Raw genomic sequence first — 27,954 nt, 5'->3', positions numbered from 1 at the left:
GTCTATTCTGATGTGAAATAAAAAAAGACAAGAAAGAAGAAAACACCATTTCAATTGCAATGAATGCTGGATTTAAAAGGGTTAAGTAGTGCGATTTCAGTTAATAGATTTACCCCAGCAGTGCTGTTCTAACCATACATTTACCTCAGTAGTACTGCTAATTCTGCCAATTTTTTGTAGAAAAAAAGCAGACATGCTTTGGGTAAACGAACAAAGCAGGATTATAAAATATGCAAATTAGCTACAGTCGCTATTCTAGTCCTGTAAAACTTGTCGTTAATATATTTTTCAGGACATCACCATATAATCCCCATATACTTCCCATTTAAACCCTTTGATTGTTATCTCTCAAACAGGACAATAGTACATAACACTAAAGGAAAAGCCTATTTTAATCACAAACCTACTTTAACAATGCAATTTCAGTTCATAGATTTAAAACCCCAGCAGTGCTATTCTAATCATACACTTACCTCAGCAGTGCTGCTAATGTCACATGTGTGAAATATGTGCAGAGAATAGCAGACCACCATTTAATTGACCTTAACAAATAACTGGACACACAGCAAACGATTACATTAACGACATTTTATTACTGAAACCCACCCGAACCCGTACAGTACTGCACAGTCTAGAAAATACATACTGGATAAGTGAATATAAGATTAATCGCACAAAAAAACGAAAGCAAACACAAACCAAAAGAGGATATTACTGGAAACAGAGTGAGGGACTTATTGCCATAAACACAGCTGCCCTGAACCGAGGAGCTCCACCGCAGCTCTCTCAGAGGTTCTAGATACAGTTCTAGATAGGGTTAAAGCTCAGGATTGGGATTTTATAGGATTTCTTGGAGATGGCACAGCAGATTATCTATCTGAACAGCGGTTATTTTACAATGGTAAAAGGGTAAAAATCCACCGAGAGATGACACATGCACATATTTCATTACGCTTTAATGTTTTAACGCTTTAATGTTTTAAAGTGCCTTTTATCATCATAATCATAATGCTGTCCATAAAATCCAACTTACACACGTTCAGTGATCCGATAACACACACTCTTAACACACTGATCTAATGTAGAGACACACTTCTGTATAAACATCTACTGTATCTTCTGCTGTAACATAATATAAGTAATATAACCTTAAATTTAGTGTTTTATGTTCTACACTATTATCAGGTATGAATGTAGGCCAGCTTAGTTGTGTAACGTATTTTTCAGACTATAAGGTGCGCTAAAATCCTTTTATTTTACCAAAAATCATCAATTTTAATGAAGTTTCTTCAGCACCGAGACTGGAGCAGCATTAGCATTAGCCGCTAACCATGCTAAGTGCTAGCTCTTTTGCTGTTCAGAGGTGATTATTATCGGCCTCTAACCTGCTGCTAAACCTGGCTAGCACTGCTGGAGCAGTATTAGCATTAGCTGCTAACCACACTAAGTGCTAGCTCTTTCGCCGTTCAGAGGTGAGTATTATCAGCCTGTAGACTGCTGCTAAACCTGGCTAGCACTGCTGGAGCAGCATTAGCATTAGCCGCTAACCACACTAAGTGCTAGCTCTTTCGCCGTTCAGTGGTGAGAATTATAGGTCTATAGCCTGCTGCTGACCCCGGCTAGCACTGCTGGAGCATTATTAGCATTAGCCTCTAACCACACTAAGCACCAGCTCTTTTGCTGGTGAGTATTATCGGACTGTAGTCTTGCATTAGCTGCAAACCGCAGCTAGCCTTAGTGGAAATCTAGAAATCTAATCCTACTGTAAATAAACAGAATCGATTTACTCACCAAAATGAACAGTTTTCAGGAGATAAATCTGTGTAGATTAACATCCAGCACTTTTTTCTAAATTACAGTTTTGTTTACATAACTTAGCTTTACTCAACTTAAAATTACAAAATGCGCCTTATAGTCCGAAAAATACGGTAAATATCCAACATATTGTAACAGAAATGCTCAGTTTAGCACAGTACAGGAGTAAACCAAAAACTCTTAATTAACAGTTAATAATATATGTAATAACCAGTGTATGAATAAAAGTAGATAAAGCAGATTGTGAAATGTCGTGTATAAAAAAGCTTGAGATTCGTGACTTTTAAAGGCTTAAAACCCACAAAATGAAAGAGCAAGCTGGAGCTGAACGCAGATAACGGCTGTAGAAACAATGAGGTGGTCATATATATGTTATTTTATATTATTCTGCCAGTAAAACACATAATCTAAAAAATGATTAATCTTTTTTTAACACTAGAAAACAAAAGTAAATCCTAATTTATCGCAGATTCTGTAACATTTCTCCAAAATAACTCTCTGAAAGTGAGCCGAACTCTCGGCAGATCAGTTTTCTAAGGCTAAAAAAGGCAAAATAAGGGAGGCACAGCAGCCACGTGGCATTTCATCAAATCACTAATAGGAAAACCTGATTTAAACGAATTAGATGCCTTTTCTTGTTGCTGATTGAGGCACTCAGTGAGAGCAGCTGGGCATTCCGATTTTAATGTTTCCTTGAATTCCAAGTATTTATTCAATAAAATAAATATATATATATATATATATATATATATATATATATATATATTAAAGAAAAGGTTACCGTATTCAGATTTGTACATTACACTCTGGCAACCTGTGCATGCATTTCTTTATATGACGGGAGACGGGATCTCCATCATCAGCGGTTTTAACACTTCAAATCAGTTTAAGATTAAGATTAAGTTTGGTTTTATATTATACCTATTGATAATAATAATAAAAAATAATTAGAAATAAATAAAACAACCATATTTTTGAATATGGGTCAATGACAAAATGGCTTTTAAATAAAGATTTATAATTAGTATTTTTTTCTTATTCTTACTTCCTATTAATTCTGTACCTACAAAGCTTTATTGGTACAAATTAGTTAAAAAAATGTAAATGAGAAAATGTTGCAGCTACACATGAAAACTGCACACAATGATTTATAATTATTTATCAGTATTGAAAAACGTAAAAGTTTTGTATGGGGATATTCATAAAAAATTTAAACAATTTGTTTAATTGTCTAAACAAACATTATTATTATTATTATTATTATTATTATTATAAACCTATATTTTCTAAGATATTCCTGCTTTACACCACCTGAACCAATAGGCAAACAGAGCAGCATCTCTTAACAGACCCGTTACAACAGGGCAAGCAAACCAATCAACTGCTGTATCTCACTTATCGACACACGTCTCGTCTGGTTGTGAATTAAATGCAGCAAAGAACTGTTTTTTACAGGAAAATTCTCCTCAAGGGGGCGCCGCCTCCCACTAGTTACTGACAGTATCCAGCCAGGCAGGTTCGTCATTCCTGCAGTCGGCAAAATATGAACCTGTGAATGCCTTGTCAATGGAGTATGTAGCTCCACCCATTTCCATATGCTTCAATGATAAAGCAGCCCCGCCCACTTTCCATCTCACTTTTCTCATCAGTGTGCGTTACACATATTTATCTAATAATTAAAAAAAAAGAAATTAATGGACTTTTATTTTATAATGCACATCATGTCATTGACCCATTTTTTTATTTCACACCCTAAACTGATTATTATGGCGAAAAAAACGTCGTTTAGAGTTCAGGAATCTAAACTGCCACGTGAGTCTCTTCATTACCTCCTTCTATTATCCTTTCATTACCTTCTTACCATCATCATCTTCATCTTCCATTCATTCGTTCATTAATACATTCATGCAACTTCCTTTCTGACTCCTGCAATTCGTTTAGGCTGCTGTTAACTTTATATTTTATAACTTTATAAAGCTACAAAATAAAAATATTACATACAGATAAGTAATGCTGCCAAGTATAATTTTAAAAAATATTATTACGGGATCTTAAATATCTTATTTTATTATATTATGTAATATAAATTGCAATTTGGTAATTATAAACATAATAACTTGAAAATTGTTGATAATTATTAATTACAACATATGACATTATGACAAATCTTTATCATAAGTTAGATGTATTTTTTAAGAATAACAAAATACTTTATTCTTATTAATAAGATGTGCATCAAAATTATACAGGAAACACAAAATTGTCATTATCATGACATGTTGTTTATATGACATAATCTCATAATAACTTAATTTTTTTTATCACAATCAGCATATGCAATTTTTATGACATATTTGACGAATTTTATATCTCATAATTACAAGAGGTTTAGGTTAGAATTATGATATAAGATCATATGATCATGTAATAATAACATGCTGTTTTTTTATTTTCATTATACTTGGCAGCAACACGCTTCAGTAATTATGATGCCATAATCTTAAGGTAAAAAGTAAAAAGTAAAAATAAAATTAAAAACACTCTTAAACCTAAAATAATGAGCTTATAAAATGCCTGCAGCTGTTCTGCTCTTAAACACTCAGTAACTCTCTAAAGTCTGCTGTAGTGTGTTCAGTACTTGGGTAAATAGCTGTAAAGCATAATTCAAAACTAGGCACTAAATTATCACGTCTAAACACACGCGGAAAACACACAGATCCAATGGTTAGCACCCCCCCCCAATCCCCCCCCTCCCCCACACACACACATACACACATAAACACACACACACACATATATTCACACTCTCGCACACTCTCTGAATGATTTCTGAACTCTCCTGTTGCTATGTGTACGGTACTGGTGCAGGGACGTGTGTGTGTGTGTGTGTGTGTGTGTGTGTGTGTGTGTGTGTGAGACGGACTGGGCTAGTAGCTTGAGCATACAGAAAGTGCATATAAAGTGTAAAGCGATTTGCATATTCAGATAGTTTGTCAGTATGTTGAGGAGGGCGCGTGTGATACTGTACACAGAAGGGTCACGCGCTTCATCCTGGTGCAACGCGAAACAGCTCCTGCACTTCCACTCCTCACCACAGGGGGCTCTCCACCAGATCACTGTAACAGACAGACAGCAGAGGTCAGTATAAGTAAAGCTTATGAAGAGAATTTGGTTCTTCTAGAGACCTTTTTCCTCGTCTCCAATTTCTTTTTTCCTACTGTTTCTCTCCATCATTCCTCCATATCTCTCCTCTTCTACCGTTTCTCTCCATCATTCTTTCTCTCCTAATCCTCCTTTCCTTCTGCTCCTCTCCATCAATCCTCCTCTTCTCTTCTCCATTCCTCCTCTCCAATTTCTCCTCCTTTCCTACTGTTCCTCTCCATGATTCCTCCTCTCCTCTCTTTTCCTCCATCCCTCCTCTCTACTACTACTTCTCTCCTCCATCCCTCCTCTCTTTTCCTCTCCTACTACTCCTTTCCTACTGCTTTGTCTTCTCTTCTCTCCTCCACCTCTCTTCTTCTCTCCTTCTCCTCCTCTCCTACTGATCCTTTTCTCTTTTCTTCTCAATCCCTCCTCTTCTCTCCTCTCCTCCTGTTCCCTCCATCATTCCTCCTCTCCTTTCTTTTCCTACTCTTCCTCTTCATCATTTCTCCTCTCCTTTCCTCTATCCCTCCTCTCCTCTCCATCATTCCTCCTCTCCTCTCCTCTCCATCATCCCTGCTCTCGGTTCCTCACCTCTATCCCTCTTCTTTTCATACTCCTACATTTCTACTGTTTCTTTTATTTTCTCCTCCATCCCTTCTCTCCTCCTCTCTACTGCTCCTCTCCTCCACTCCTCTACCCCTCCTCTCCTTTCCTCTACTATTTCTTCTTTACTACTTTACTACTGCTCCCATCTTCTCTTTTCTTCCATCTGTCCTCTCCTCCTCCTCCTTTCCTACCGCTTTTCTCCTGTAGAGGAGAAATGGAGGAGAGAAGGAATAGAAGAGAGGAGAGGGGGAATGGAGGGAATGATCAGTAGTAATTGGGGAAAGGAGAGAAGGTTGTGGAACCTGTTTGCTGTGGAATAACAGTAAGATACTCTTAATATTTTATTGATTTTTATTTATTTATTGAATTTATACGGTTTTCTAAAAGGAAAGGAAGCAGCTGTATAGATGTTTCACTCTTTTATTCACTAGTGAACAGAGGATAGACCGGTACACAGCTTTCTTCATTCACATCTTCAGAATAATGAGAAGAAAAAGAAAGGACCAAACTCCTCATAAAGCGTCTCTGTTTTATTTCAGCCTGAGTTTAAATGGATTCTGTTCTGCAGAACGCTACAGGCTGCTCTTCAGAGAGAGAGTGAATGGAGCTAAAAGATAAAAACGATAAGTGTAGGATTCGAGTCGTTCGTGAATCATTTTTCAGACAGCAGAAGGAAGCTTTACGCCGTTTTGAACAGTATTAGCTCTTTACATTAATGCCCCCGAGAACTGAGCGGCATGTGAGCTGACAGCTCATTGGCTGATTGAGAAAACCGGGTCATACCAGCTGACATTAATAAGAATGAAGGAACTGTATAATAACATATAGTGTACATAATGTGAACTGAATTACATCTGCTCACATGCTATTTCTCTAATAATCAGAGACAAGCCATAAAATTAGATATAAAAAAAATATATATATATAAAAAACAAAAAACTAAGAATGAACAGCATGTATGCGTACTCTGCAGGTCCTCCCTGCTCTTAAAAATCTGCACTTAACTAGATCTGATATTATCTCTGATATTATCACAGACATTAATTAACCCATCAGATTCAGACTGTTTGGTGTTGTGAGACCTAGAGTGATAGAGCTGCACGATATATCGTTTAAGCATCGCCATCATGATGTGTGCATGCGCAATATAGTCACATCACAAGACGTGTGATGTCACTAAAGGCAATTAAATCAAACGTGTCATGTTGCAATGTTTTGATTCTTGACACAAGAAGAAGTAGATACACAGCGCTGTCTCTGTGTCTGTGTGAGGGACAGGCTGCTGCTGCCTAAGAAGCACAAGGAGGAGTAAACACGAGGTTGCGTTACCGCACGCATGACCTCCATCCACATGGTTGGGCACGTGCTCGTAAACTCATAAACTCCTCAGTCTAGCTATAGTGCAAATATTTCCAGATACAGCTGAATTCACGCTTTTAATACCAGAAAACACACGCTCTTCTTATTTACTTTATAAAAAGCCGATTTACCTTTTAAATGTCTGATTAAAAGGCTGATTACTGTTGTTTCAATGTTTTCCTCGGGTTTTGAGAGCTCGATGCTGGCTCTTGATCGCACCGGGGCTGGTGACGTCCCAGAAATTATTGCGATATTTTTGTAATTTTAAGATTATTAAAGGCCACTGACATAATGATAAAAAATAACATAAAAAAGCAATTATATACTTTTTTAAAGACAGCAAAAAATTGATTAAACATTTATTATAATAACTTAGAGAATTATATACTCATTATATATAATATACTACTTTAGTCCACACTGTGTGTGTGTTATGGAGTCACAGTTATTGAAGCATGACTGGCTAAAATACTGTTCACTGTATATATATATATATATATTTAAACAAAAATACCAATTAACAAAACAGATGATATCACGATTATCAAATATTATTGAGGTCATGTTTATTAATTGTACGATAAATCGATATTGTAATTATTGTATTGCAATGTACATTTTTTTTAATATCGTGCAGCCCTATAGAGTGATGTGTTTAACATGAAGTGGAGAAGAAGAGAAGTGAATTATGAAAGGGGAGATGATGAGAGGAGAGGGATGGAGGGATCAGGAGTGGACGAGTGAGAGATCGAGGGAGTGAGTGAGAGGGTGAGGGAGTGAAGTGAGAGAATGAAGAGGGAGAGAGATGGTTTTAATGATGCTGAAAATTGGGCGGTGAGCGCCGACCACCCCGTCAGTAAATCACTGCTATGGCTCGCTGTCAACTTATCTGTCCTTCTGTCCTCCCATCACCCGTCCCCCCGCACCCATTCATCCCTCGCTCCCTCTCTCTCTCTCTATCTTTATCCCTCGCTCTCTCTCTCCCTCACTAATTTTATGAGGAGGTATTCAAAACTTCCATCTCCACGCCATATTCAGTCTGTCACCGTAAATCTCTTTCTGAGTGTGTGTCAGAGAGAGTGTGTGTGTGTGTGTGTTGTGAGGGCAGTGTGCTCTTGACAGTGACGTGGCTGCCTGTGTGGACAGAGTTCACCAACATGACACGAGTGGAAACGTGTGACAGCATGACAGGTATTTTATGGTTGGTGTGTGTGTGTGTGTGGTGTGTGTGTGTGTGTGTGTGTACCTGAGAGCAGCATCTGTGTGGTCAGGCAGGAGCAGGGCTGTCTCCTCTCCAGAGCTGTTCCCACCTGAATGAGCCACTTCATACTCCTCCTCCTGAAACACACACATATATAATTATAAATATATATATATATATTTATTCTATAAACTACAAACAACATATCTCCCAAATTACTAATAAAAATATTGTTATTTAGAGCATTTATTTACAGAAAATGAGAAATGACTGAAATAACAAAAAAGATGCAGAACTTTCAGACCTCAAATAATGCAAAGAAAACAAGTTCATATTCATAAAGTTTTAAGAGTTCAGAAATTATTCCAATATTTGGTGGAATAATCCTGATGGTTTTTAATCACAGTTTTTTTATGCATCTTGTCATCATGTTCTCCTCCACCAGTCTTACACACTGCTTTTGGATAACTTTATGCTGCTTTACTCCTGGTGTAAAAATTCAAGCAGTTCAGTTTGGTGGTTTGATGGTTTGTGATCATCCATCTTCCTCTTGATTATATTCCAGAGGTTTTCAATTTGCTAAAATCAAAGAAACTCATCAATTTTTACTTCATTATTTTTACTTTAGACAATTTAATGTATGTAAGAATGGAAGCGCAAAAGTGCATTTCACTCAGTTTCTTCCATTGCTTTAAAAACATCAGTTTAAAACTTTATTATTAAACTTTAAATATTAAGAAAAAGTGGTAAATGGTTTAAGTAATGTCTCAACTAATTATTAATTAAGTGTTATAAACAAATAACAGTGTTACAAATCACTTCCACTCAATGTTTAACATTCACACAGTATAATAATAAGTCTGTATAAGTTTGTGTCCCATAATAAGAAAAAGCTGTAATTCTAAGTTGGAGATGTGTTGCTGCAGGTCTCAGATAAAGTTTATTCTGTTTTTAGGTTCTGCTTCTGACCTAAATCTAAAGTCTGTAATTTCATCAACTCTGTAATTTCTTCTCTCTCCTCGAAAATAATGCGCACAAAATTAAAACGTCTTATTTGGGAAGCGATGTTTAGAGTTTAAGATCTCCAAAAATATGATATTCAGACAGAACTCCTTCAGTTCTGATTTAAACAGACCGACGTCTCCAGCTATATATAAACACATCACTCTGTATTACTGACGCTGCTGGATCCTGAGATCCACCATAAACATGATAAATTAAGATTAAAATAAGGTTTTTAAGCACTTGAAGTAGTTTGGTATATGAAATCACTGTGGCCCTCTACCTCAGTCTCTACCTCACTCCCTACCTCACTCCCTACCTCACTCCCTACCTCACTCCCTACCTCACTCCCTACCTCACTCTCTACCTCACTCCCTACCTCACTCCCTACCTCACTCCCTACCTCACTCCCTACCTCACTCTACCCCGATCTGACTCGCTCTATTCTCATTATCTTGCTCTCCTTCAATCTGACTGACTCACTCTACCTCTCTCTACCTCTAACTTTACCTCACTCTGACTCACTCTACCTCAGTCTGACTCACCCTGACTCACTCTACCTCGATCTTCCTCTCTCTCTACTTCAATCTGACTGACTCAATCTACCTCAGTCTGACTCACCCTGACTCACTCTACCTAGATCTTCCTCTCTCTCTCTACCTCAATCTGACTCACTCTACCTCTCTCTACCTCTAACTTTACCTCGCTCTGACTCAATCTACCCTGCTCTACTTTTCATTCTCTTGCTCTCCTGCAATCTGACTCACTCTACCTTAATCTACCTCTCTCTCTACCTCTCTTTCTATCTCTCTCTACCTCAATCTGACTGTAAATGAATGAAACGTGATCAGTGAGTGTTTTGGTCCCGGTCCGGTTGTTAGAACAGGAAACGGGCGTGGTGTTCTGACTCACCGACTCGGAGCTGTGAGCGGCGTGCGAGTCGCTGCTGGGCTGTGGTGGGCAGCAGTACGGCGCTGGCTGGCTGATGACGACCCCGTGGGAGGTGTGGAGGTGTCGGGGGGAGGGAGGAGGCGTGGCCGGGAGGAGGAGGTCGGGCTGGGGCTGATCACACAGACTGTAGTGACTCAGAGCTCTGGAGGCTCGAGCTTCCTGTAGAGCCTCGGGATTCTCATCCTCAGAGTCTGACAGAGGACTGTCTGCACGACCTGCGGGCCAAACACACACACACACACACACACACACACACACACACACACACGCACACGCACTTAGAGCCACGCGGGATTTACTGTCCTGCAGGTGCAGACAGAGTTTATGAGCAGAGCTGTGGAGCTGTGTGTAGAACAGCCTGATAAACAGCACCAAAAATAAGTGCTACACATGTGAACTTGTGAACTTGTGGTGCGACATCCCATTCTTAATCTATAGGCTTTAATATGATGTACAGCTTTAACAGCATCAACTCTAATGGCAAGGCTTTATACAAGGTTTAGGAGTGTGTTCATGTGTTTCCACCAATATCAGGTTAAGAGCTGTTATTATTAAAATAAAAGCTTATGTATATATAATTTTTACAGTTAATATAGGGTATTTTAAGCTAGATATAAGGCGGCCGAAAATAGGGACCTTTGCAATTGTGCAGGTCTTGCCACTAGGGGGCGCTGAAGTAAACAAAACTTTACTTTTTTAAAAGATAAATCTTTTTACTTTAAAGCACTAGAAAAAAAGCACTATTAACACCGATTTCTCTCCTGAAAAACGTTTATTTGGATGCGTAAAGTGCTTCCATTCATTTGTAGTAAGCTTAGATTTCCACAATTTGGACTGACATGGTGGAAAATAGAGGCCACCACGCTGTAAAAAACAAAACATTAATAGATTTATTTGTTAGATAAAAGAAAAAAATATATATATATATATATTTGACATGGTTCCTTTTGCATGACATTGACATACTGCAGTGTGCTGTATCACACTGATCAGTGTTTATTATCATGTTGCAGGACACAGAGTGAGGAGTTACTCACTGCTCTGCAGCAACGCCGTCGCGCTCCATTTAGATTCACTCAGAGCCTCCAGCCTCTGCTCCAGCTGCCGGATATACTCAATCACCTCCTACACACACACACACACACACACACACACACACACACACACACACACACACACACAAACACAAGCAAGGTCAAGGAGACGCATGTGATTTTAAAGAGCAGTAAGAAAACTGTGTAATACATTACACTTTTAATTTTAGTAAGATAAACTCAATACCAATGGAATTAAATTATAAGTTCTAATGGTTGTGGCTCGGGGCCGCCCACAGACAGAGCTGACGCCGGGCTGCAGCAGAGCCAGTGCTGTCTTGTCAGCTAAAGAGATTAAAGCTCTGTTTACACCAGCTAGTTAACATTAGCTATCCTACGTTAGCAAGTAACTGTAGGTTTTAATCGGATCTCCGGTTGATTCTGTGTTTTACTGAGACCTTAAATAAATAAACACTAGGGAAGCAACTCGACAGAACACCGGCTGAAGCACGGTTGACTCTCTCTTGAGAGTCTGACATTAAGTGAAGTTTAAGGGTCAAATTTATCTAGCGCTCTCACACACCTGTTTCTCCGTCTGCAGCTGCTCTTTTTCCTTCTGAGCCACTCTGAGACTCGCCTTCAGCTCCTGCAGCTCCCGCCGAGTCTCACCCAGCTGAACCTGCACACAGAAGAAGAAGAAGAAGACGAAAAAGAATAAGAAGACGAAGAAGAAGACGACGAAGACGAAGAAGACGAAGACAAAGAAGAAGTTGTTGCTATGGAATTCCAGGTCATTGCTAAGTGGGTGCTATAGTGCTGCTATGATTTACCAAGTGGTTGTTAAGGTGTTGTTAAGGTGTTGTTAAGGAATTCCAGGTGTTCGCTACGTTTTTGCAAAGCTGTTGCTAGGTGGTTGCTAGCATATCTGTGGTCATTGCTTAGGTGTTGCTAGGTAGTTGCTAATGTATTACAGGTGTATAATCATAATCATATAACTAAAATATAGAGCAGGTGTAATATGATTTTTTTTTCCGAAACTGCAGCGTTCTGGATTTTTTTCCCAGAAAACACAGAAATAAATGAATATAATTTCCAAGTAACTAACCAATCACACAACCGAGCTCCAGCATGATTAGCATAAAAAGACCTGCAGCCACACCTGGCCTTTAAGGAGAAGTCTCTATGCCCCTATTCCAAAAACCTCTAATCAGTAAAGCAGAATTGTGGTTAAAGAACATTCCCACTCTCACCCGATTACAGTCTTTCTCTCGCCCGAGCTCCACCTCCGCCTTCTCTCTCTCCATTCTTTCCTCCTGCAGAAGCTCCTCCTTCTGCTGGATCTCATCGTTCAGCATTTCCAAGCGCATCCTGTCCATCTAATCACACACAATACACACAAAATACACCACCAAGTTAAAGTCAGGACCAGTTAAAATCATAATATAATTATATTTTATATTATTATTATTATTTTTACATATTATATAGGCATGTACACTAGTCAATTATATTATACTAGTCAGCTGTATATATATATATATACCTCATTACTAGCGATAGCTCAACAGCAGAAGGGTGACGAGAAAAAACAATAAATGAGCTGCAGCTCAAACTTCATAAATATTTCATATATATATATTTTTTAAAAGTTAACTAATTAACTGATTATCAGTTATTTTTGGAATAAACTCAAGTTAGCTTTGTCAAAAAAATCTTCAAAAGATCTCCTAACTCATAACTGTGGTTATACAGAACTCTGGTTTCTCTTCTATGTGATTCAATTGGCTGTAGGTAGCTGCAGTTCTTAACTCCCAGTCGCTGACTGAGTCCGATATTTAGCATGCTGAATCCCTGATTTCCCTTCGAGACGAGTTTTTATTGGAGAGCGATGAAAAACTCTCAGCGACTGAAAAACTGGGCTAAAATCGTGTAGCGTGAATCTGGTATAACTTGACTAAACTCTGATGAGATGAGTTTAAAGAAAAAGTTAACTGTTGAGTTGACTAAAATAAAAATGCTCTGTAATCATTTGCTGCATCATTTTACATTTCCCTGACTTAAATTCTTTTTTACACTGCTGTAATAAAATCATTAACGACGCAGGCCTTTAAACTTTAACAATGGGAGCCAATAAAAATGCTGTATTTAACGATTATACTGCACTGAAAATAGCCTGCTAAATGCTTGAGACAGAATACTATCACTGCTTTTTGTAGATAAACTCCTGTAGATAAAGTGAGCACATTAAAGGCTAATAAAGACGATATTAATCAACATTAAAAATGCCCTTTTGCCCCCCCCCCCTCACCTCGGCGCTGTGCTGCAGGCTCTCTCTCTCCTGAGCCCAGCTGGCGCGCCCCTCCCGCAGGGCGAGGCTGGAGTCGGCGAGCTGCAGGGTGAGCTGAGCCGCCTGAAGCCTGGCCTGGTGAAGCTCGGCCTGGGCGGCGTCTCTCTGAGCCGCCATGTCTCTCAGCTCCCCCCTCAGAGTCTCCACACAGCGCTCACTCCCACCCAGACGCTCCTGAACCCCCCGCAGATCCGCCAGAGCCGCCTCGATCGCCGCCTGCAGCACAGAACGTACACACACACAATATTAATTTGATAGTAGTGATGTGTGTTGCTATTCAATATGATGCAGTTGCATTGTTTGAACACCAGAGGTCAGAATTACGCTATAGCAAGCAGGCTGGAGAGCCAGTGGGCGTAAGCAAAGGGAAGAGGATATGTCAATCATTTTAGGCTGAGGCCAATCAAACAACCGCTTTTTGATGCCAGGGCCGTTTTTTTAAAGCCAATCAACAGCGATATACAGAGTTAGCTGTTTATAATGTTTCGTTGCCGCCTCTTAAAGGTTTTGTTATGGATCTGTCTTTTTTCTTGGAGTGTGGGGGGCTGGAGCAATACATTTCGGATAATGTAGTGGAAAGAAAAATAAGATATTTTAAGTTGAAATGTAGATGAATTTATGTAGCGCTTTTATAAGGGCTGGGAATCAAAATCTGATACCAAAAAGGCACCGACCGAAATGTCTCGGTACTACCAAAAGTAACGAAAGGTCTAAAATTACTTATTTTTTTAATTGGTGCTTGTTTCGATACTTTGCATGAAATGTGCATTAACGTGGCAACATGGAGAGCGCACACAGCACGGTAAAAACAATTCTGAATTCTCATAAAGAAAAAAAGAGAATCATGATTATAATATATTTTTATGTGATTTGACACCAATAATATAATTTAATTTAATTTAATTTTGTCAATGTAATGCTGATGTTTATTTTTAAAAAGAACTCTTTAAACTGAAACGCATGAAGCAATATGTGTAGATAAATATTTACATTTTTGACCTGAAGGATGGAGTCTCTCATGGTGACAGTATGAGAAAACTCATGTTGGCTATTAAAATAAATAGGTTGTGTAATAATAATTACTGATTTTTGTATTTTTTGGTGGCAATTTAGAAAAAGGTATCGGAAAAACTATCAATTGGGTATCGATACTGAATTCAACATATTGTATCGGTGCTGGAATCGAAAAATTTGAAACGATACCCAGCCCTAAATAGTCTGAAGCTCTGAAGGCTTTAGGAGCAAAGATGAGCAAGTAGATATCCAACTTATAACAAAGGCGAGAGAAAATAATTGGAACGCTGTAATTTTGGGTTAAATTATTATATTTATTGTTATCATTATTATTTTCTCACCTCCTTCCTGTGGGCGTTGTTGAGTTTGTGAGTGAGGGTGGTGATGGTGTCTCGGAGCTGCAGGGCGTGAGTGTCTCTCTGAGCCAGAGAGCTTCTCAGACTCTGGAACTCTGTGGAGAGACTGTGGAGCTCCTTCTCCGTCTGCTCCAACTTTACCTGATAAAAAACACAACTTTAAACTACACACTCAGTTACACATTTACTGTATCTCAGTCGTGTGTGTAAACGTGCTTCATGCAGGTATATAAACTCTAGGGCTGTTGCTACCCATTATTTTAGTAATCGAGTACTTTACAGAAAAATCGATTTGATTAATCGAGTAATCGGATAAAACATAAAATACGAGATTTTATAAAAGAAATTTTACTTAATAATGAGGACCAATTGGTTTAATTTTTAAATTCACAACATACATTTTCTAATTGCAAACACAAATATAAATAAATAAAACACAAAATAGACATAGATATCACAAGTAATAATTTAATAATTAATAATTTAATAAATTAAGTTAAATTATTTTTATTATTTTTATTTCAACTTGGGATTTCTTGTATTTCAAGTATTTAATATAGGGCATTAAACAATTATAAAGGCATAAACATTGGCTTTATGTTGTTCATCTTAGCTAAATGACATAATACAGTAATTTCATGGCCGTGTATTTTCCTGTGGGTGTTTCACATTAAAAGTCCCCGCTTAATTCCGTGCTCTGCATTTTAAAATTAAATAAACAATTCCTTGATGCACAGAAAATGTATTTTCTGAATTTCTTGAGGAATCGTTTCACCTTTAATAAACTCAGTGTCTCTGTAAAATAAATATTTATTTATTATTCGTCCTTGTGATCTACCTTAGTATTTATTTAACAGGATCGAGATGCTGTTTCTCCTTCAGGTCATCTTATATATTATATATTATAATGGGAGTACTGGCTCCCGCTGTCTGCACACGCTGTACTGCAGATAAGAGCGTGCTCTACATAAATAAACTAATAAATAAATAGATAGATAGAAATGCATCATAAGACTGCGTGTATATATTATTAATGCTAAATCAATCACAGTGTAGTATATACTATGTGTGATAAGGCTTTATATAAACATTATGTACCTTAGGCCTGTTTAGACTTTCTAAGTATTTATTATATACCTTAAGGTTCTTTCGTTCATTCTCTTCTTCCTTCTTCTGAGCTGCGACCTTCTTAGCTCTCTCTTTCATCCTGCAGAAGAACAGAATAATCACATTTTAAACAAAAAAAATAAAAAATAAAATAACTGGTTAATGGGTTAAACAAGACAAGTCTTATTTTTTTAAGGTGGAATTTATATGCTGGATAATTAGGAACTCATACAAACCAGGTTTGTCTTTACTTAGCATGTTTAAACTTATGGATCATTTAAATTAACATATAAAAAAAAACACATAAAACTGAAGAAATGCATTTTCCTTAGAATAAGTCCTTTGTAAAATGTAATTAACAGAAATGCAAAAATTGCAAGAAAATAGTAAAGACAGTATGTCGGACTGTAGCCTGCTGCTAACTTCGGCTAGCACTGCTGGAGCAGCATTAGCATTACCCGCTATTTGCACTAAGTGCTAGTTAGCTCTTTGGCCGTTCAGAGAAGAGTATGTCAGACTGTAGACTGCTGATAACTTCAGCTAGCACTGCTGGAACAGCATTAGCATTACTCACTAACTGTGCTAAGTGCTAGTTAGCGCTTTCCCCGTTCAGAGGCGAGTATTATGGCCTGTTGCGGCAGTGTAGCTCTGTCAGGCTAGCTTTAGTGTAAATATTGGAAATCTATAAAGCGCTTTACTCACCCAAATAAACAGTTTTCAGGTGAGAAATCTGTGTAGATTAACATCCAGCACTTGTTTACCTTTAAAAATTAATGCGCTTTATAATCTGGTGTCCCTTATAGTGAGAAAATACAGTATATTAAAAGTAAAAATCTGACCTCTCCAGGTCCGTCTCTCTTTCCAGGCCTCTCTGAGTCAGAAGCCTGATGTCCTCCTCCAGCTGACTGATTCTCTCCTCTCCACGAGCTCTCTTCTCCATCAGAGCCTGATTCTCCTCCTTTACACTCACAATCACACACTCCAGCTCCTGAGAGAGAGAGAGAGAGAGAGAGAGAGAGGGAGACAGAGAGAGGGAGAAAGAGATAACATAAAGATCTACGTTATCTAAGGAACTTTTGGATCTTCTTCCATTTAAAACTGTGAAAAAACTTCTTTACGATGTTTTGGGAAACCTAAGATGCTTCAAGGATCATTTTACCTTCTAAAACCTGGATTTTAGCTTGGTGTGCAATTTTTATTTCGCCAAGCAATTTGGGATTAGTGAGACCTAACAAGTATATACAGTAAACTTTGTTTTTGTACAGGAAGTCGTTCTTGCAAAAAACATTTCCTCATATTTTACATTTTAAAATGATCTATGCTATTTGGAATCAGAAGGACCCAATTAGTCCGAAAACAAATTTTATCTTTCTACAGCAATTAAACAAACTTTTACTGGCTGTAAAAACTTTTGACTGGGATTCCAGTCATCTTCTTTTCAATCAATTTAGTGTAATGTTGTCATGTGACCACTATCATGCTGCAGAGAAGCAGAAATGAAATGTCCTCATATGAGGATGCAGGGTCTCAAGAAGTTAAGAATATAACACACCTTAAGGATACCAAAGTAAATAAAAAAGTAAATAAAAAGATAATGTTGTATTTGATAGTCTGTAGTACAGCTTTATCTCTTTAAGTGATTCTCCATTATCTCTACAGCCTGACTCCCAAACCACACAATAAAATACAATACTTTACTTACTAAAACAATAAAAGCACTTCTATTGTGTACTCACTGTTTAATGTGGTATTGTGTGGTCTGGGATGCAGCCCACAATAATGATAATGAGATCAGATCAATCCCACAGCATCTGTAGTGTAAACTGTGTTTTATTGCTGTATATAGAAAATTAGAATATTATATAAGACCAATTGGTACTTTTGGTACTCAGAGTGGGCAGTGTGCCAAGTTCTGCTGGAAAATGAAATCTGCATCTCCGTATAAGTTGTTCTCAGCAGAGGGAAGCTGTAAGATATGAAGTGCTGTAAGATTTTGTGGGAAAACAAAACTGCACTGACTTTAGACTTGATAATAAAACACAGTGGATCAACACCAGCAGATGACAGACATGTCAGATGTCTCCAAACCATCACTGATTGGTGGAAACTTCACACTAGACCTCGAGCAGTTTGTACTGTTTGTCTCTCCACTCTTCCTCCAGACTCTGCTCCCTTCATTTCCTTTAAAAGTGAAGTTAAAGCCAAGAAGACGGTGAGTGCGTGCCCCTGAGAGGTGGTGCTTTTTCTAGCGGGGGCGCCGAATTCGGCACAAAACCGGCAAACGAATGGTGGTTGCCATGGCAACGAGAATGCTGTGTGCATTTTATATATTTGAAAATCGCTGTCATGGAGAATTTGAGTCCAGCGATATATATATCGAGTATCACAGGATTGTGATATCGTATCATGAGATTCCCTGTGATCCCCCCCCCCCGATCTTTGCAGTACTGTAATCTGGTACCTCCTGCTTCTTCTTCAGCTCCTCCCTCTGCTCTCTGCTGTGTCTGAGCTCCTCCTGAAGCTCGGAGATCTCTCTCTCCAGCTCCTCCTGCTGCTTCTCCCAGACCTCCCTGCTCCTCCTCACGCTCTCCTGCTCACCCTCTCGACTCCTCTCAGCAGCTTCCAGAGCCTGAAGAAGCTCCGCCCTCTCCTTTAGACACTCCTGCAGTCGACCCTGAGAAACACACAGGAGGAAATATACCATCAGCACATTTATACTATACATTAATCAACGATTACATGCCTGGAATTTGATTATAAGCAAATTTTAATACTGTGAATTGATGCATTATTTATTATTTACTCATATTCTTTTCAGATTATAAGGCGCACTATTAATGAACGTCTATTTTCTGGTCTGCAGCGGATTATAAGGAGCATTTTATATGACACTAGTAAGGAACAAGGGTGTCGCCATGTTTCCCTTCTAATGAGGAAGCTGGAGGAAGCGCCTAATTAAACAAAACTGTAATTCTTTAAAAAAAAAATGTTGTTAATCTTTATTTACAGCTTTAAGCTTTCAGTGACATTTCTCCAGCACTAAGGCTGGGTGCAGCAGCATTAGCATTAGCATTAGTCGCTAACCTCAGAGCTAGCAGGATATAAATGCTGCCCGATAGCGATACACTGAGGAACCCTAGTGTAAGTAGTATAAGTAAGTAGTGTAAATATTTGATATTCTCCTTTTTTCCCCACCTACAAAGAAAAGAGGGATGTGTAATTTTTATCGTTTTTAAACTGGAACTGAGAGAGACAGAATCTAAAACCAAAATCTAAACAAAAAAATTAAAACACACATGGTATGATCCATTTAAAAAAAAAAAAAAATGCATTTATTTTATGGCATAAAAAAACAAGTGTCTGATACAATAGAAAAACAGAACTTAATATTTGGTACACACTGGTGGTTCTAGGGGCGGGGCCATGGCTCCAGCTGAAATCTGATTGGCCTCCTTAATGCATGTAATTGGTATAAATTGCAAATCATATTACATACTAGAGCAAAAAAATAAAAATAAATAAAAAATAAGCTGACATCAGCAGTCTTAGAAGTCCATAAATATTATTGATATATTTTTTTCTGTTTTGAATTTGCAACATATACTTTTTCCTTTTAATTCTTCAATTTCTTTTGATTGCAGATTTTATTATTTTGCAGATTTTATTATTTTTTGAGGCATAAAATGTTTTTGTTAAAATGACATTTAAGTATTTAAACGTGATGTGTAACTGAAGAAATAATACTTGGCCCCTCTATTAATATTAATTAATATATTAATACTAATATCCGAGATCCGCCACTGTTGGTACAGAAACCTTTGTATCCAGTGAAATGTGGGCGTGGCTTGAACGAAAGAAAGAGAAACTGTTTTCCTGTTTGTCTTGTCATCTTCCTCTAATAAAAAATAATGAAAGAGCAAAAAGGAAGTGTGTGTTTTAGATTTAATTCACATTATTTATTGCACGCCAGTAGCTACAGAAGCTACACTGAGAGGATGTTTAATAAATTTAACTTGAGGAAAACAATTAATGTCTGTTTTCTGGGATTTTTGCTCTGAAAGGAAGATGACTAAAGCTATTAATCAGAATAATTCAGTGGTCCAGAGGAAGAAGCGTCTCTCTCTCTCCTCCTGATGAAGACTGTGGGCTGAAAGAAGCCCAGGCGCCGTGGTGGATCTGGAGCTGCAGGGGACTGAAGCACAGACGCTCTGATGTCTCTGTGGTCTGTTTTCAGAGGTCAATACAGGACAATTAGCATCTAAGCAGCTTCATGTGATACTGATGTTTCCCACCACAGTCCTGTACAACTGTTCAGTTATAAACCAGCAGGATTCACAATGACGGCCCTATTTTCCTCAGGCGATGCGCAACCGCCTACGTCAATCGCCTACATGCTGCATATAGAGCATGAAAACCGTTAATATGAACTCTAGAGTTGTTTATGATGCTGTACATGATTAAACTCTTCCTCTTTATCATTGTTCTGCAGCAGCGGCTAGTAAAAGAAAATATTCAGAAATACAAAAAGAATCGATCAGGAAAAGCAGTACCGTGTCTACCTCAACCCGTGAATTAGTACATTAGTATTCATGGCCCCGCCCACCTCGTCTCAGGCTCTGGACCGCCCACAGACAGAGCAGAGCTGAAGCCGGGCGGCGACGCAATCTCGTCAGATAGGAGGAGAAAACTAACAGCGCTAGGAACAGCATGCAGTTCATTCCTGTGTTATTTGTGCGAATAACACATCAGTGTTTATATACTTTACCCAGTAAAAAAAAAAAATGGTTAGAATTTGCCAATGAAGGAACACCACCAGCCAAGTATAATTGAGATAGGTAGGTGTAAAAACAGTTAAGATCAGTTCTGTTTACACTAGTTAAAAGTAAAAATCCACCCCAGGTTTTTTTTTGTTCCAACTGCCTGGGCAGCTCCGCTGCAGCTCAACCAACAAAATCCCGGATTTTGGATTTGTATTTTCTGGACCTGGACTCTACCCACCTCTGTGTGTAGGTAACTATAGGTTTAAATAGGATCTCCGGTGGATTTGGTGTTTTACTCTGAGAGACTCTAAGACTAGGTCAGTGGCTGAACTGCACTTAGCAGAGCATTATTACACATGTTAAAGAAAGTAACATATGACATTGTGAAGACATTAGTGTAAAAATGTCTATTTTTAAACCAGAGTCACTGTTATGGTCAGTGATGTGGTAGAATCAGGTTCTCACCTGCAGAAGCTCAGCTCTGGGGATGACCATCAGCATGTCCTCCCCCTCCTCATGACCCGGCTCCCCCTCCTCCAGAGTAACCAGCTCCTCCAGAGGTTTAGGAGCAGAGAAGGTGAAGGCAGCGCTCTGTGAACACACCTCACCTTTCCCATCAACATACACAAACTGATACTGCTCAGCACTCGCGCCGGGCAGGTAACCGGCTGCAGGAGAAACACAGGAAGAGAATTAAATATAGATTATTATATGCTTTAATTTCAACTTTTTCAGTTTACACACTAAATATTCAATAATGCTCAGGACCCTACAGGATAGAAAACCACCACAGTCGCAGTTCAGGTCCATGTGTCTCTGCAAAGCACCGCGCTGTAAGGATATGAAAGTGCCAAAGTAGAGGGAATGACAACTTGCACTCTGATTGGTTTATTTTATACTACATTACGCTCAAAAAACACGCATAAATAATTAAGAGAATTAGTACATGCCTTTTGCATGTTTTGAACTGCACAAGGTGTGCGATGCACAGTTGACTAGTGCACTAAAGATCTCTAAAATAGGGCCCATTGTAAACCCACTGCTAAATTTATAAATCCCAATAGATCAGCTCATTCTTCCAGCGAACGCTCCATCATCCTGACGGAGGTAGAGATTTCAGAATTCCTGCACGCAGCCAATCACACGCTGCAGATGAGCTCATTAATGACCTCATCGATGACCTCACTGAGCTGTGCTGTGCTTTCTGAAGCAATCTCTCACTCAGCCCTTTGTGCCATTGTCTCCCGTCTTCATTACTCAAGCCCCAGTTTCAACAAAGCCATTCTGCACTCTGTAAGTTATGCTCTAAGCCCTCTGACTCACGTTCAGTGGCTTGCAAAAGTATTCATACCCCTCTTATTTTTAATAAAACAGGTGCTGTTTAAATATATTAAAATATAAACCTTGGAAGTGAACGCAGCAGTGGGCATCGTTCCCCTCTCTGTAGCTGGGCGGAGCCAGAGCCCACACGAACGTATGGTAGTCTTTCACTGAAGACCAGCCCACCTGGAGAAAAATCAACATCAGCTCATATAAAGGTGTATAAAGGTGTAACTGTAGAGAACACCTGTATAAAGGTAGAACTGTAGAGAACACCTGTATAAAGGTAGAACTGTAGAGAACACCTGTATAGAGGTGTAACTGTACAGAACACCTGTATAAAGGTAGAACTGTAGAGAACACCTGTATAAAGGTAGAACTGTACAGAACACCTGTATAAAGGTAGAACTGTACAGAACACCTGTATAAAGGTAGAACTGTACAGAACACCTGTATAAAGGTAGAACTGTAGAGAACACCTGTATAAAGGTAGAACTGTACAGAACACCTGTATAAAGGTAGAACTGTAGAGAACACCTGTATAAAGGTGTAACTGTACAGAACACCTGTATAAAGGTAGAACTGTAGAGAACACCTGTATAGAGGTGTAACTGTACAGAACACCTGTATAAAGGTAGAACTGTAGAGAACACCTGTATAAAGGTAGAACTGTAGAGAACACCTGTATAGAGGTGTAACTGTACAGAACACCTGTATAAAGGTAGAACTGTAGAGAACACCTGTATAGAGGTGTAACTGTACAGAACACCTGTATAAAGGTAGAACTGTAGAGAACACCTGTATAGAGGTGTAACTGTACAGAACACCTGTATAAAGGTAGAACTGTAGAGAAGAACACCTGTATAAAGGTAGAACTGTACAGAACACCTGTATAAAGGTAGAACTGTAGAGAACACCTGTATAAAGGTAGAACTGTAGAGAACACCTGTATAAAGGTAGAACTGTAGAGAAGAACACCTGTATAAAGGTGTAACTGTACAGAACACCTGTATAAAGGTAGAACTGTACAGAACACCTGTATAAAGGTAGAACTGTACAGAACACCTGTATAGAGGTGTAACTGTACAGAACACCTGTATAAAGGTAGAACTGTAGAGAAGAACACCTGTATAAATGTAGAACTGTAAAGGAGAACACCTGTATAAAGGTGTGTTCAGTCGAGACTCACCTTAAACAGGCCGATCCAGTCGTTGCTGGCCCAGCTGTGCTGAGAGCTGATGCTGTAGTGGCACTCCACTCGGCTCTGAGGGAAGTAGCTGCTCCCCACGTTCCGAAACTCCACCTTCCACGTCTTCTCCATGACCTGATACACCACACCTGTGCAGCACCTGTAAACACAGGCAGGTAGCATGCAGAAAAAAAAACATGTTCAGTTCATTAGAATTCATTTCAGTATTCGTCACGTTAAACATAACAATTAAACAATAATGAAAAAAATCTAAATTTAACAAAGCTGCCATCATACTAAATGTAAAACATGGTGGTGGTAATATGATGGTAAAGTTTTTATAAAACATTACATACTAAATGCTTTTAAACAGGATTTGCATGTTTTTGTCCCTTAAGATTAGAATTTTTATTTCATTTAAAATAGTATTTACTTTTATTTAATCAGTATATCCATACAACGTATGCTACTATGATGTATCTAACAGATGTTGATTAAATATTATCTGGCTAATATCATTCATATTTCATATCTTTGATTATTATTCTGGAGAAATCTTAAAAAAAAAAAAAATCTTGTACTCCTCAATTCCACAAATACTGCTGGATAGTTCATTCAAATTAATTCAGCCAATATGTATTTCTCTCTCTTATGTGACAGTGATTTATTTATTTTACTATTGATATACTTTTCCTTCTTCTATTGAAATTTAAAAGGTTATTTTTACACTGCGTTGGAAATAAGATGTTTTTTTAAGAGTTTTGTCTTTTGATTTTTTGGGCCCATCTAAACAAAAAAGGTTTTACAGAATAAATTAATAATAATTATGATAATTATTATTATTTTTTTTTTTACCTTTGTCCTACCTTTAAAACACATCCATTATCTTCTGAAGAAGAAATATCTCCTGACAAATAACCAACTTGTACCTAATAGCCATTTAAACTAGAAATTAAATTAAAAATAATGACATTACATAAGAGAACAATAGTCTGTGAGTTTTGTACAGTAATGTATATATATATATATAAATCTTTACTAAAGCTGCTTTATCTTTATTTACATTGAGTTACAGCAAGAGATCTGCATGCAAATACTGAGTGTAGTTTAATTTCAATAAACAAATTAATGACGGCTACAGAGTTCACATTTAGGTGAAAGTTCATATTCGTGAGAGAGAGAGAGAGAGAGAGAGAGAGAGAGAGAGAGAGATGAAGGTAAACAAAATCAGAGAGAACATGCCTGAGGACAAACCTGTCGTGCAGACAGCTCAGCAATCAAAAGAGCATCAGGCCATAAATCACGGCACACGTCGTCAAACCACAAATCAGCGATGACAGGCCGCTGGAGACGGACTGCGTAACTCTACTGTACATCAGACCTGACAGGAGGTCCACTTTCAGCGCTTCAACCCCACCAGACGTATTTATAGAGTGTTTTTCTGCAGACCTCAGGCTTTAAACTCACCGACTCTCAGTGATTTCACCTGAAACCGCCTTCATTTACCGACAACACGGGGTTAAACAGAAGGAGACGAGTCTGATAAATAAAATGCCTGAATAAAAAGGACTGATTTAGGAGTCATTTGCTGTATTATAGATTACAAAATAGCAAAAATCGTATAATATTTGAATAAAATATATATTTTTTAAAACATTCGTCTTACCTAATCCACATCTCTTAAAGAGCCACTACACCTAAAACCATCTTTTTTCCAATAATATCTGAAATGTGTTCCTTCGAAGTAATGAAACATCAGTCCTGCCTAAAATTATTAGAAACATTTCGTTTATAATAAACCTTTAAAAAATGCTGACTTCCAACCATCTGCAGCTCAGCCAATCAGCTCTCCATCCTGCTCCGCCCCTAAACCCATACATCACCCAGTGCCCCTCTAAAACTATTTTTTTTTTGAGCTGAGGGTGGAGTCAGCAAAAATCAGGGGGGTTAGCGCCCCTTTAAGAAATATCTCCTGACAAATGACCAACTTGTACCTAATAGCCATTTAAAATAAAAACTGAATAAACCTTTATTAACAGGGAAATCAGTCGAATACAGCAAGAGCTCTGCATATAGAGCCAAACAAATCTTGTGACGGACATCAAAAATTAATTTAATCATTTAATACTAATTTAATGTTTGTCCTACCTAATGCACATCTCTTAAAGAACCATATTTTTTTTATATTCCTGAAATGTGTTTATTTGAAGTAATAAAACATATCAGTCCTGCTTAATTTTTTAAAAAACTTTCCTGACCTTTAAAAAACACTTTATTGTGGTCATTTCGGCCTCTGCAGGCGAGGATGATGTTTCTGTGTACTCACAATATGCAGATCAGAAAATCGATAAAAACAATAAGACAATCAGCTCTCCATCCAGCCCAGTCTCTAAACCCATACATCATCCAGTGCCCCTCCCAAACTACTCGTCCAAGCCTTTTTCAAATTATACATATAAACACTGATTTAAAAGTAATTTGCTGTATTACGAAAGACAAAGTACCAAAAAACTGAAACTCACAAACATTATAAAACCTAATTTATTCACTCGATACATTAAAATATGACCGATAGAGCTACACTGACAGGTATAAACGCTTTTAAAGCGCCAAATCTTGCGGCTGTTCGTGAAATCAATAATTACTTCATCTAAAAATGTCTGTTTACAGCACCATCAAAGAGCCGCAACATCATGGGCGGAGAAGGTGGAGACGGTGGAGAAGTTCATAAAGAGAATTCAGTCTAACATCTGTACAGAGAACTCAGCTAGATAACACACTGAACCCTATAATTATTATAAACCTTCAAACAACCACCAAAATAAAAGACATGAGGGAGGAAAAGACAGAAAGAACAAAAAGCCTTTCTCTCTCCAAATTTAAAACCCCTAAAGATCAAGTAAATGTATAAATATAATTATGTTATTAAAATAATACAGAAACTGGGGAAGCGCAGTTCTAAAGGCAACAGGTGACTGAATGAAAGCAATACAGTACAACAGAACCAACAGGCCAACAGGGCTTTAATTAGCAACAGGAAACGGAACATATTGTATTACAGGCCGACACACAGAGAACACTGTTAACTATGTACCGAGAGGCTATTCTGAATAATAGGCTGCTTAACAGAATACTTACAAAGTCACAAGCATGCAAATGAGATTATAGAGTATTATATTATATTATATTATATTATATTATACAGTATTCTCAGTATTCTTATAACAGTAATTATTAGCCTGTTATAAACATTTACACAATAACAGGGTTCTCACACCTAGCTATAGCTCTTCATACTGTCTTGAATATTGTTCCTAGCCCCTATTTTTAAGAGCAGTTTCTACTCAAGTCTTAAACAATTAAAAATATGTTTAATCTGATCAAATTTATATAGGATGAAATGACTTTTCAATATGTGAGACAATAAGTATGTATAATCAACATTATTGATTATATTTACTAACTGCTGCAGCCCTAAAGTACACCTAATTTTTATATTAATTTACAAACTGAATGAGAAGTTAGTACAGTCTTATCTTGTGAAAAAAAAGCCTTTTGAAGTCTTTTTTTTACATTTTGCTCAGTAAAATAAACAGATAAATTTGAAAGATATTAAAGCAAAGACAGAACGGCTGCTTATCAGTACTTAGTTTGGCTATTTTCAAGGAGATGCAAGCAGGAATAAGAAAGTTTAATAAGATCATCTTAAAAATGTTAAAATTGATCTAGCTAGCTAAACAATTAAGTCAAGTGGAAACAACTAAAATATCTATATCTGTATAGATACAGTAACCTAGCTATTGTTCTGCTTATATTGTTCTGATTGGCCTGCTATCTACAAAAAAGTCTGTGAGTCAGCCAATCAGCAGTGTTTTTTTTTTCCTTCTGGACAGGATGATGGGATGCGGTCAGGAGCATCATGGCTCCCATCAAAACTCATTTCACCTCAGACTACTCTAAAGTATATCTCTGTCCGTTAAAAGTATTAAACAATGAAAGCCTTGCTCGCTGTACAGTTTGTAATAGTGATTTTAGCATTGCCCACAGGGGACTAAATGATTGCAAAAGGCATGTTGAGGTGAAATAATGAAGTATAAAGTGTATATATAACTTATACCTCCATGAAATTATTTTTTGCAACTTGGAATGTCTCACTGGAAAATAAAATCAGGGATAAAAGGGTTAATCTTAATCTGGTCACCTATCTAGTAGATTAATCCTTCTGAACATCATTTCTTTGGGCCTATATGGTGCCTTTAACATCAGGACAGACTGTAATTAGCTATGTTAGCTAGGTTAACTAAATTACAGTTTGCACATGAGGCAAATGAGGAAAACACAAGGCCTAAAGCAGCCAGCACAGATGACCACAGGCTGCACGCAGCTTTAAACACTGATAAATACACTGATTTTACAACTGTAATCAATAATAATCCAATGAATAATCCGCAAAATTAAGATTATAACAAGCAATTCGTCAAACTGACCGTTTTTTCCAGCCGATATTCATTTTTTGCTGCGTGTAAAACATGCAGTCAGACTTTCTGCAGCTTTTTAACCTCTAATAAACTCACCTTATTCACTCTCAGCTCCTCCGCGCTGATTCTCCTCAGCTGTCCGGTGTAATAAACCCGTTCCGCGGCTCCAGCGGCTCCGTTTTCCCCCTAAAACGGCTACCCGTCCGCAGCGAGGCCGCAAGCGTTTAACAACAATAACAAAAACACAAGCATGGCTGTTTCCACGGTGCCG

General features: G+C 38.0%; 1 protein-coding gene across 3 annotated transcripts; it reads right to left on the bottom strand.

Moving 5' to 3' along the window:
- Positions 1 to 573: 573 nt before the first annotated feature.
- Positions 574 to 27,954, bottom strand: calcoco1a (calcium binding and coiled-coil domain 1a). Of its 3 annotated transcripts, none has more exons than XR_007441564.1 (16): positions 27,780 to 27,954; positions 23,206 to 23,365; positions 22,100 to 22,202; positions 21,162 to 21,364; positions 18,398 to 18,610; positions 16,776 to 16,924; positions 15,967 to 16,036; positions 14,815 to 14,970; positions 13,421 to 13,675; positions 12,363 to 12,488; positions 11,696 to 11,791; positions 11,116 to 11,203; positions 10,040 to 10,293; positions 8,171 to 8,262; positions 1,062 to 4,931; positions 574 to 1,028 (listed from the first exon to the last, which is right to left on the bottom strand). XR_007441564.1 is itself a non-coding variant. In XM_022677072.2 (15 exons), exons 2-15 carry the CDS (start codon positions 23,335 to 23,337, stop codon positions 4,904 to 4,906), a joined length of 1,965 nt encoding a protein of 654 aa, XP_022532793.2. In that variant the 5' UTR covers positions 23,338 to 23,365; positions 27,780 to 27,954; the 3' UTR covers positions 574 to 4,903. The 3 variants fall into 3 exon arrangements, 1 of the variants encoding a protein (XP_022532793.2); XR_007441565.1 differs by having other exon boundaries at positions 574 to 1,397; positions 1,507 to 4,931; XM_022677072.2 differs by having other exon boundaries at positions 574 to 4,931.

This window comes from Astyanax mexicanus, chromosome 13 (assembly GCF_023375975.1).
Source record: "Astyanax mexicanus isolate ESR-SI-001 chromosome 13, AstMex3_surface, whole genome shotgun sequence".
Taxonomy (NCBI): Eukaryota; Metazoa; Chordata; class Actinopteri; order Characiformes; family Acestrorhamphidae; genus Astyanax; species Astyanax mexicanus.
This window is presented reverse-complemented; position numbering and strand designations above follow the sequence as displayed.

Coding starts and splice junctions, on each gene's coding strand:
- calcoco1a (XM_022677072.2), bottom strand. CDS start 23,337: ATGGAGAAGACGTGGAAGGTGGAGTTTCGGAACGTGGGGAGCAGCTAC. Junction 21,365..22,099: donor CTGCTGCGTTCACTTCCAAG/GTTTATATTTTA, acceptor TTTCTCCTGCAG/CCGGTTACCTGCCCGGCGCG. Junction 11,204..11,695: donor AGCTGCAGACGGAGAAACAG/GTGTGTGAGAGC, acceptor GTGTGTGTGTAG/GAGGTGATTGAGTATATCCG.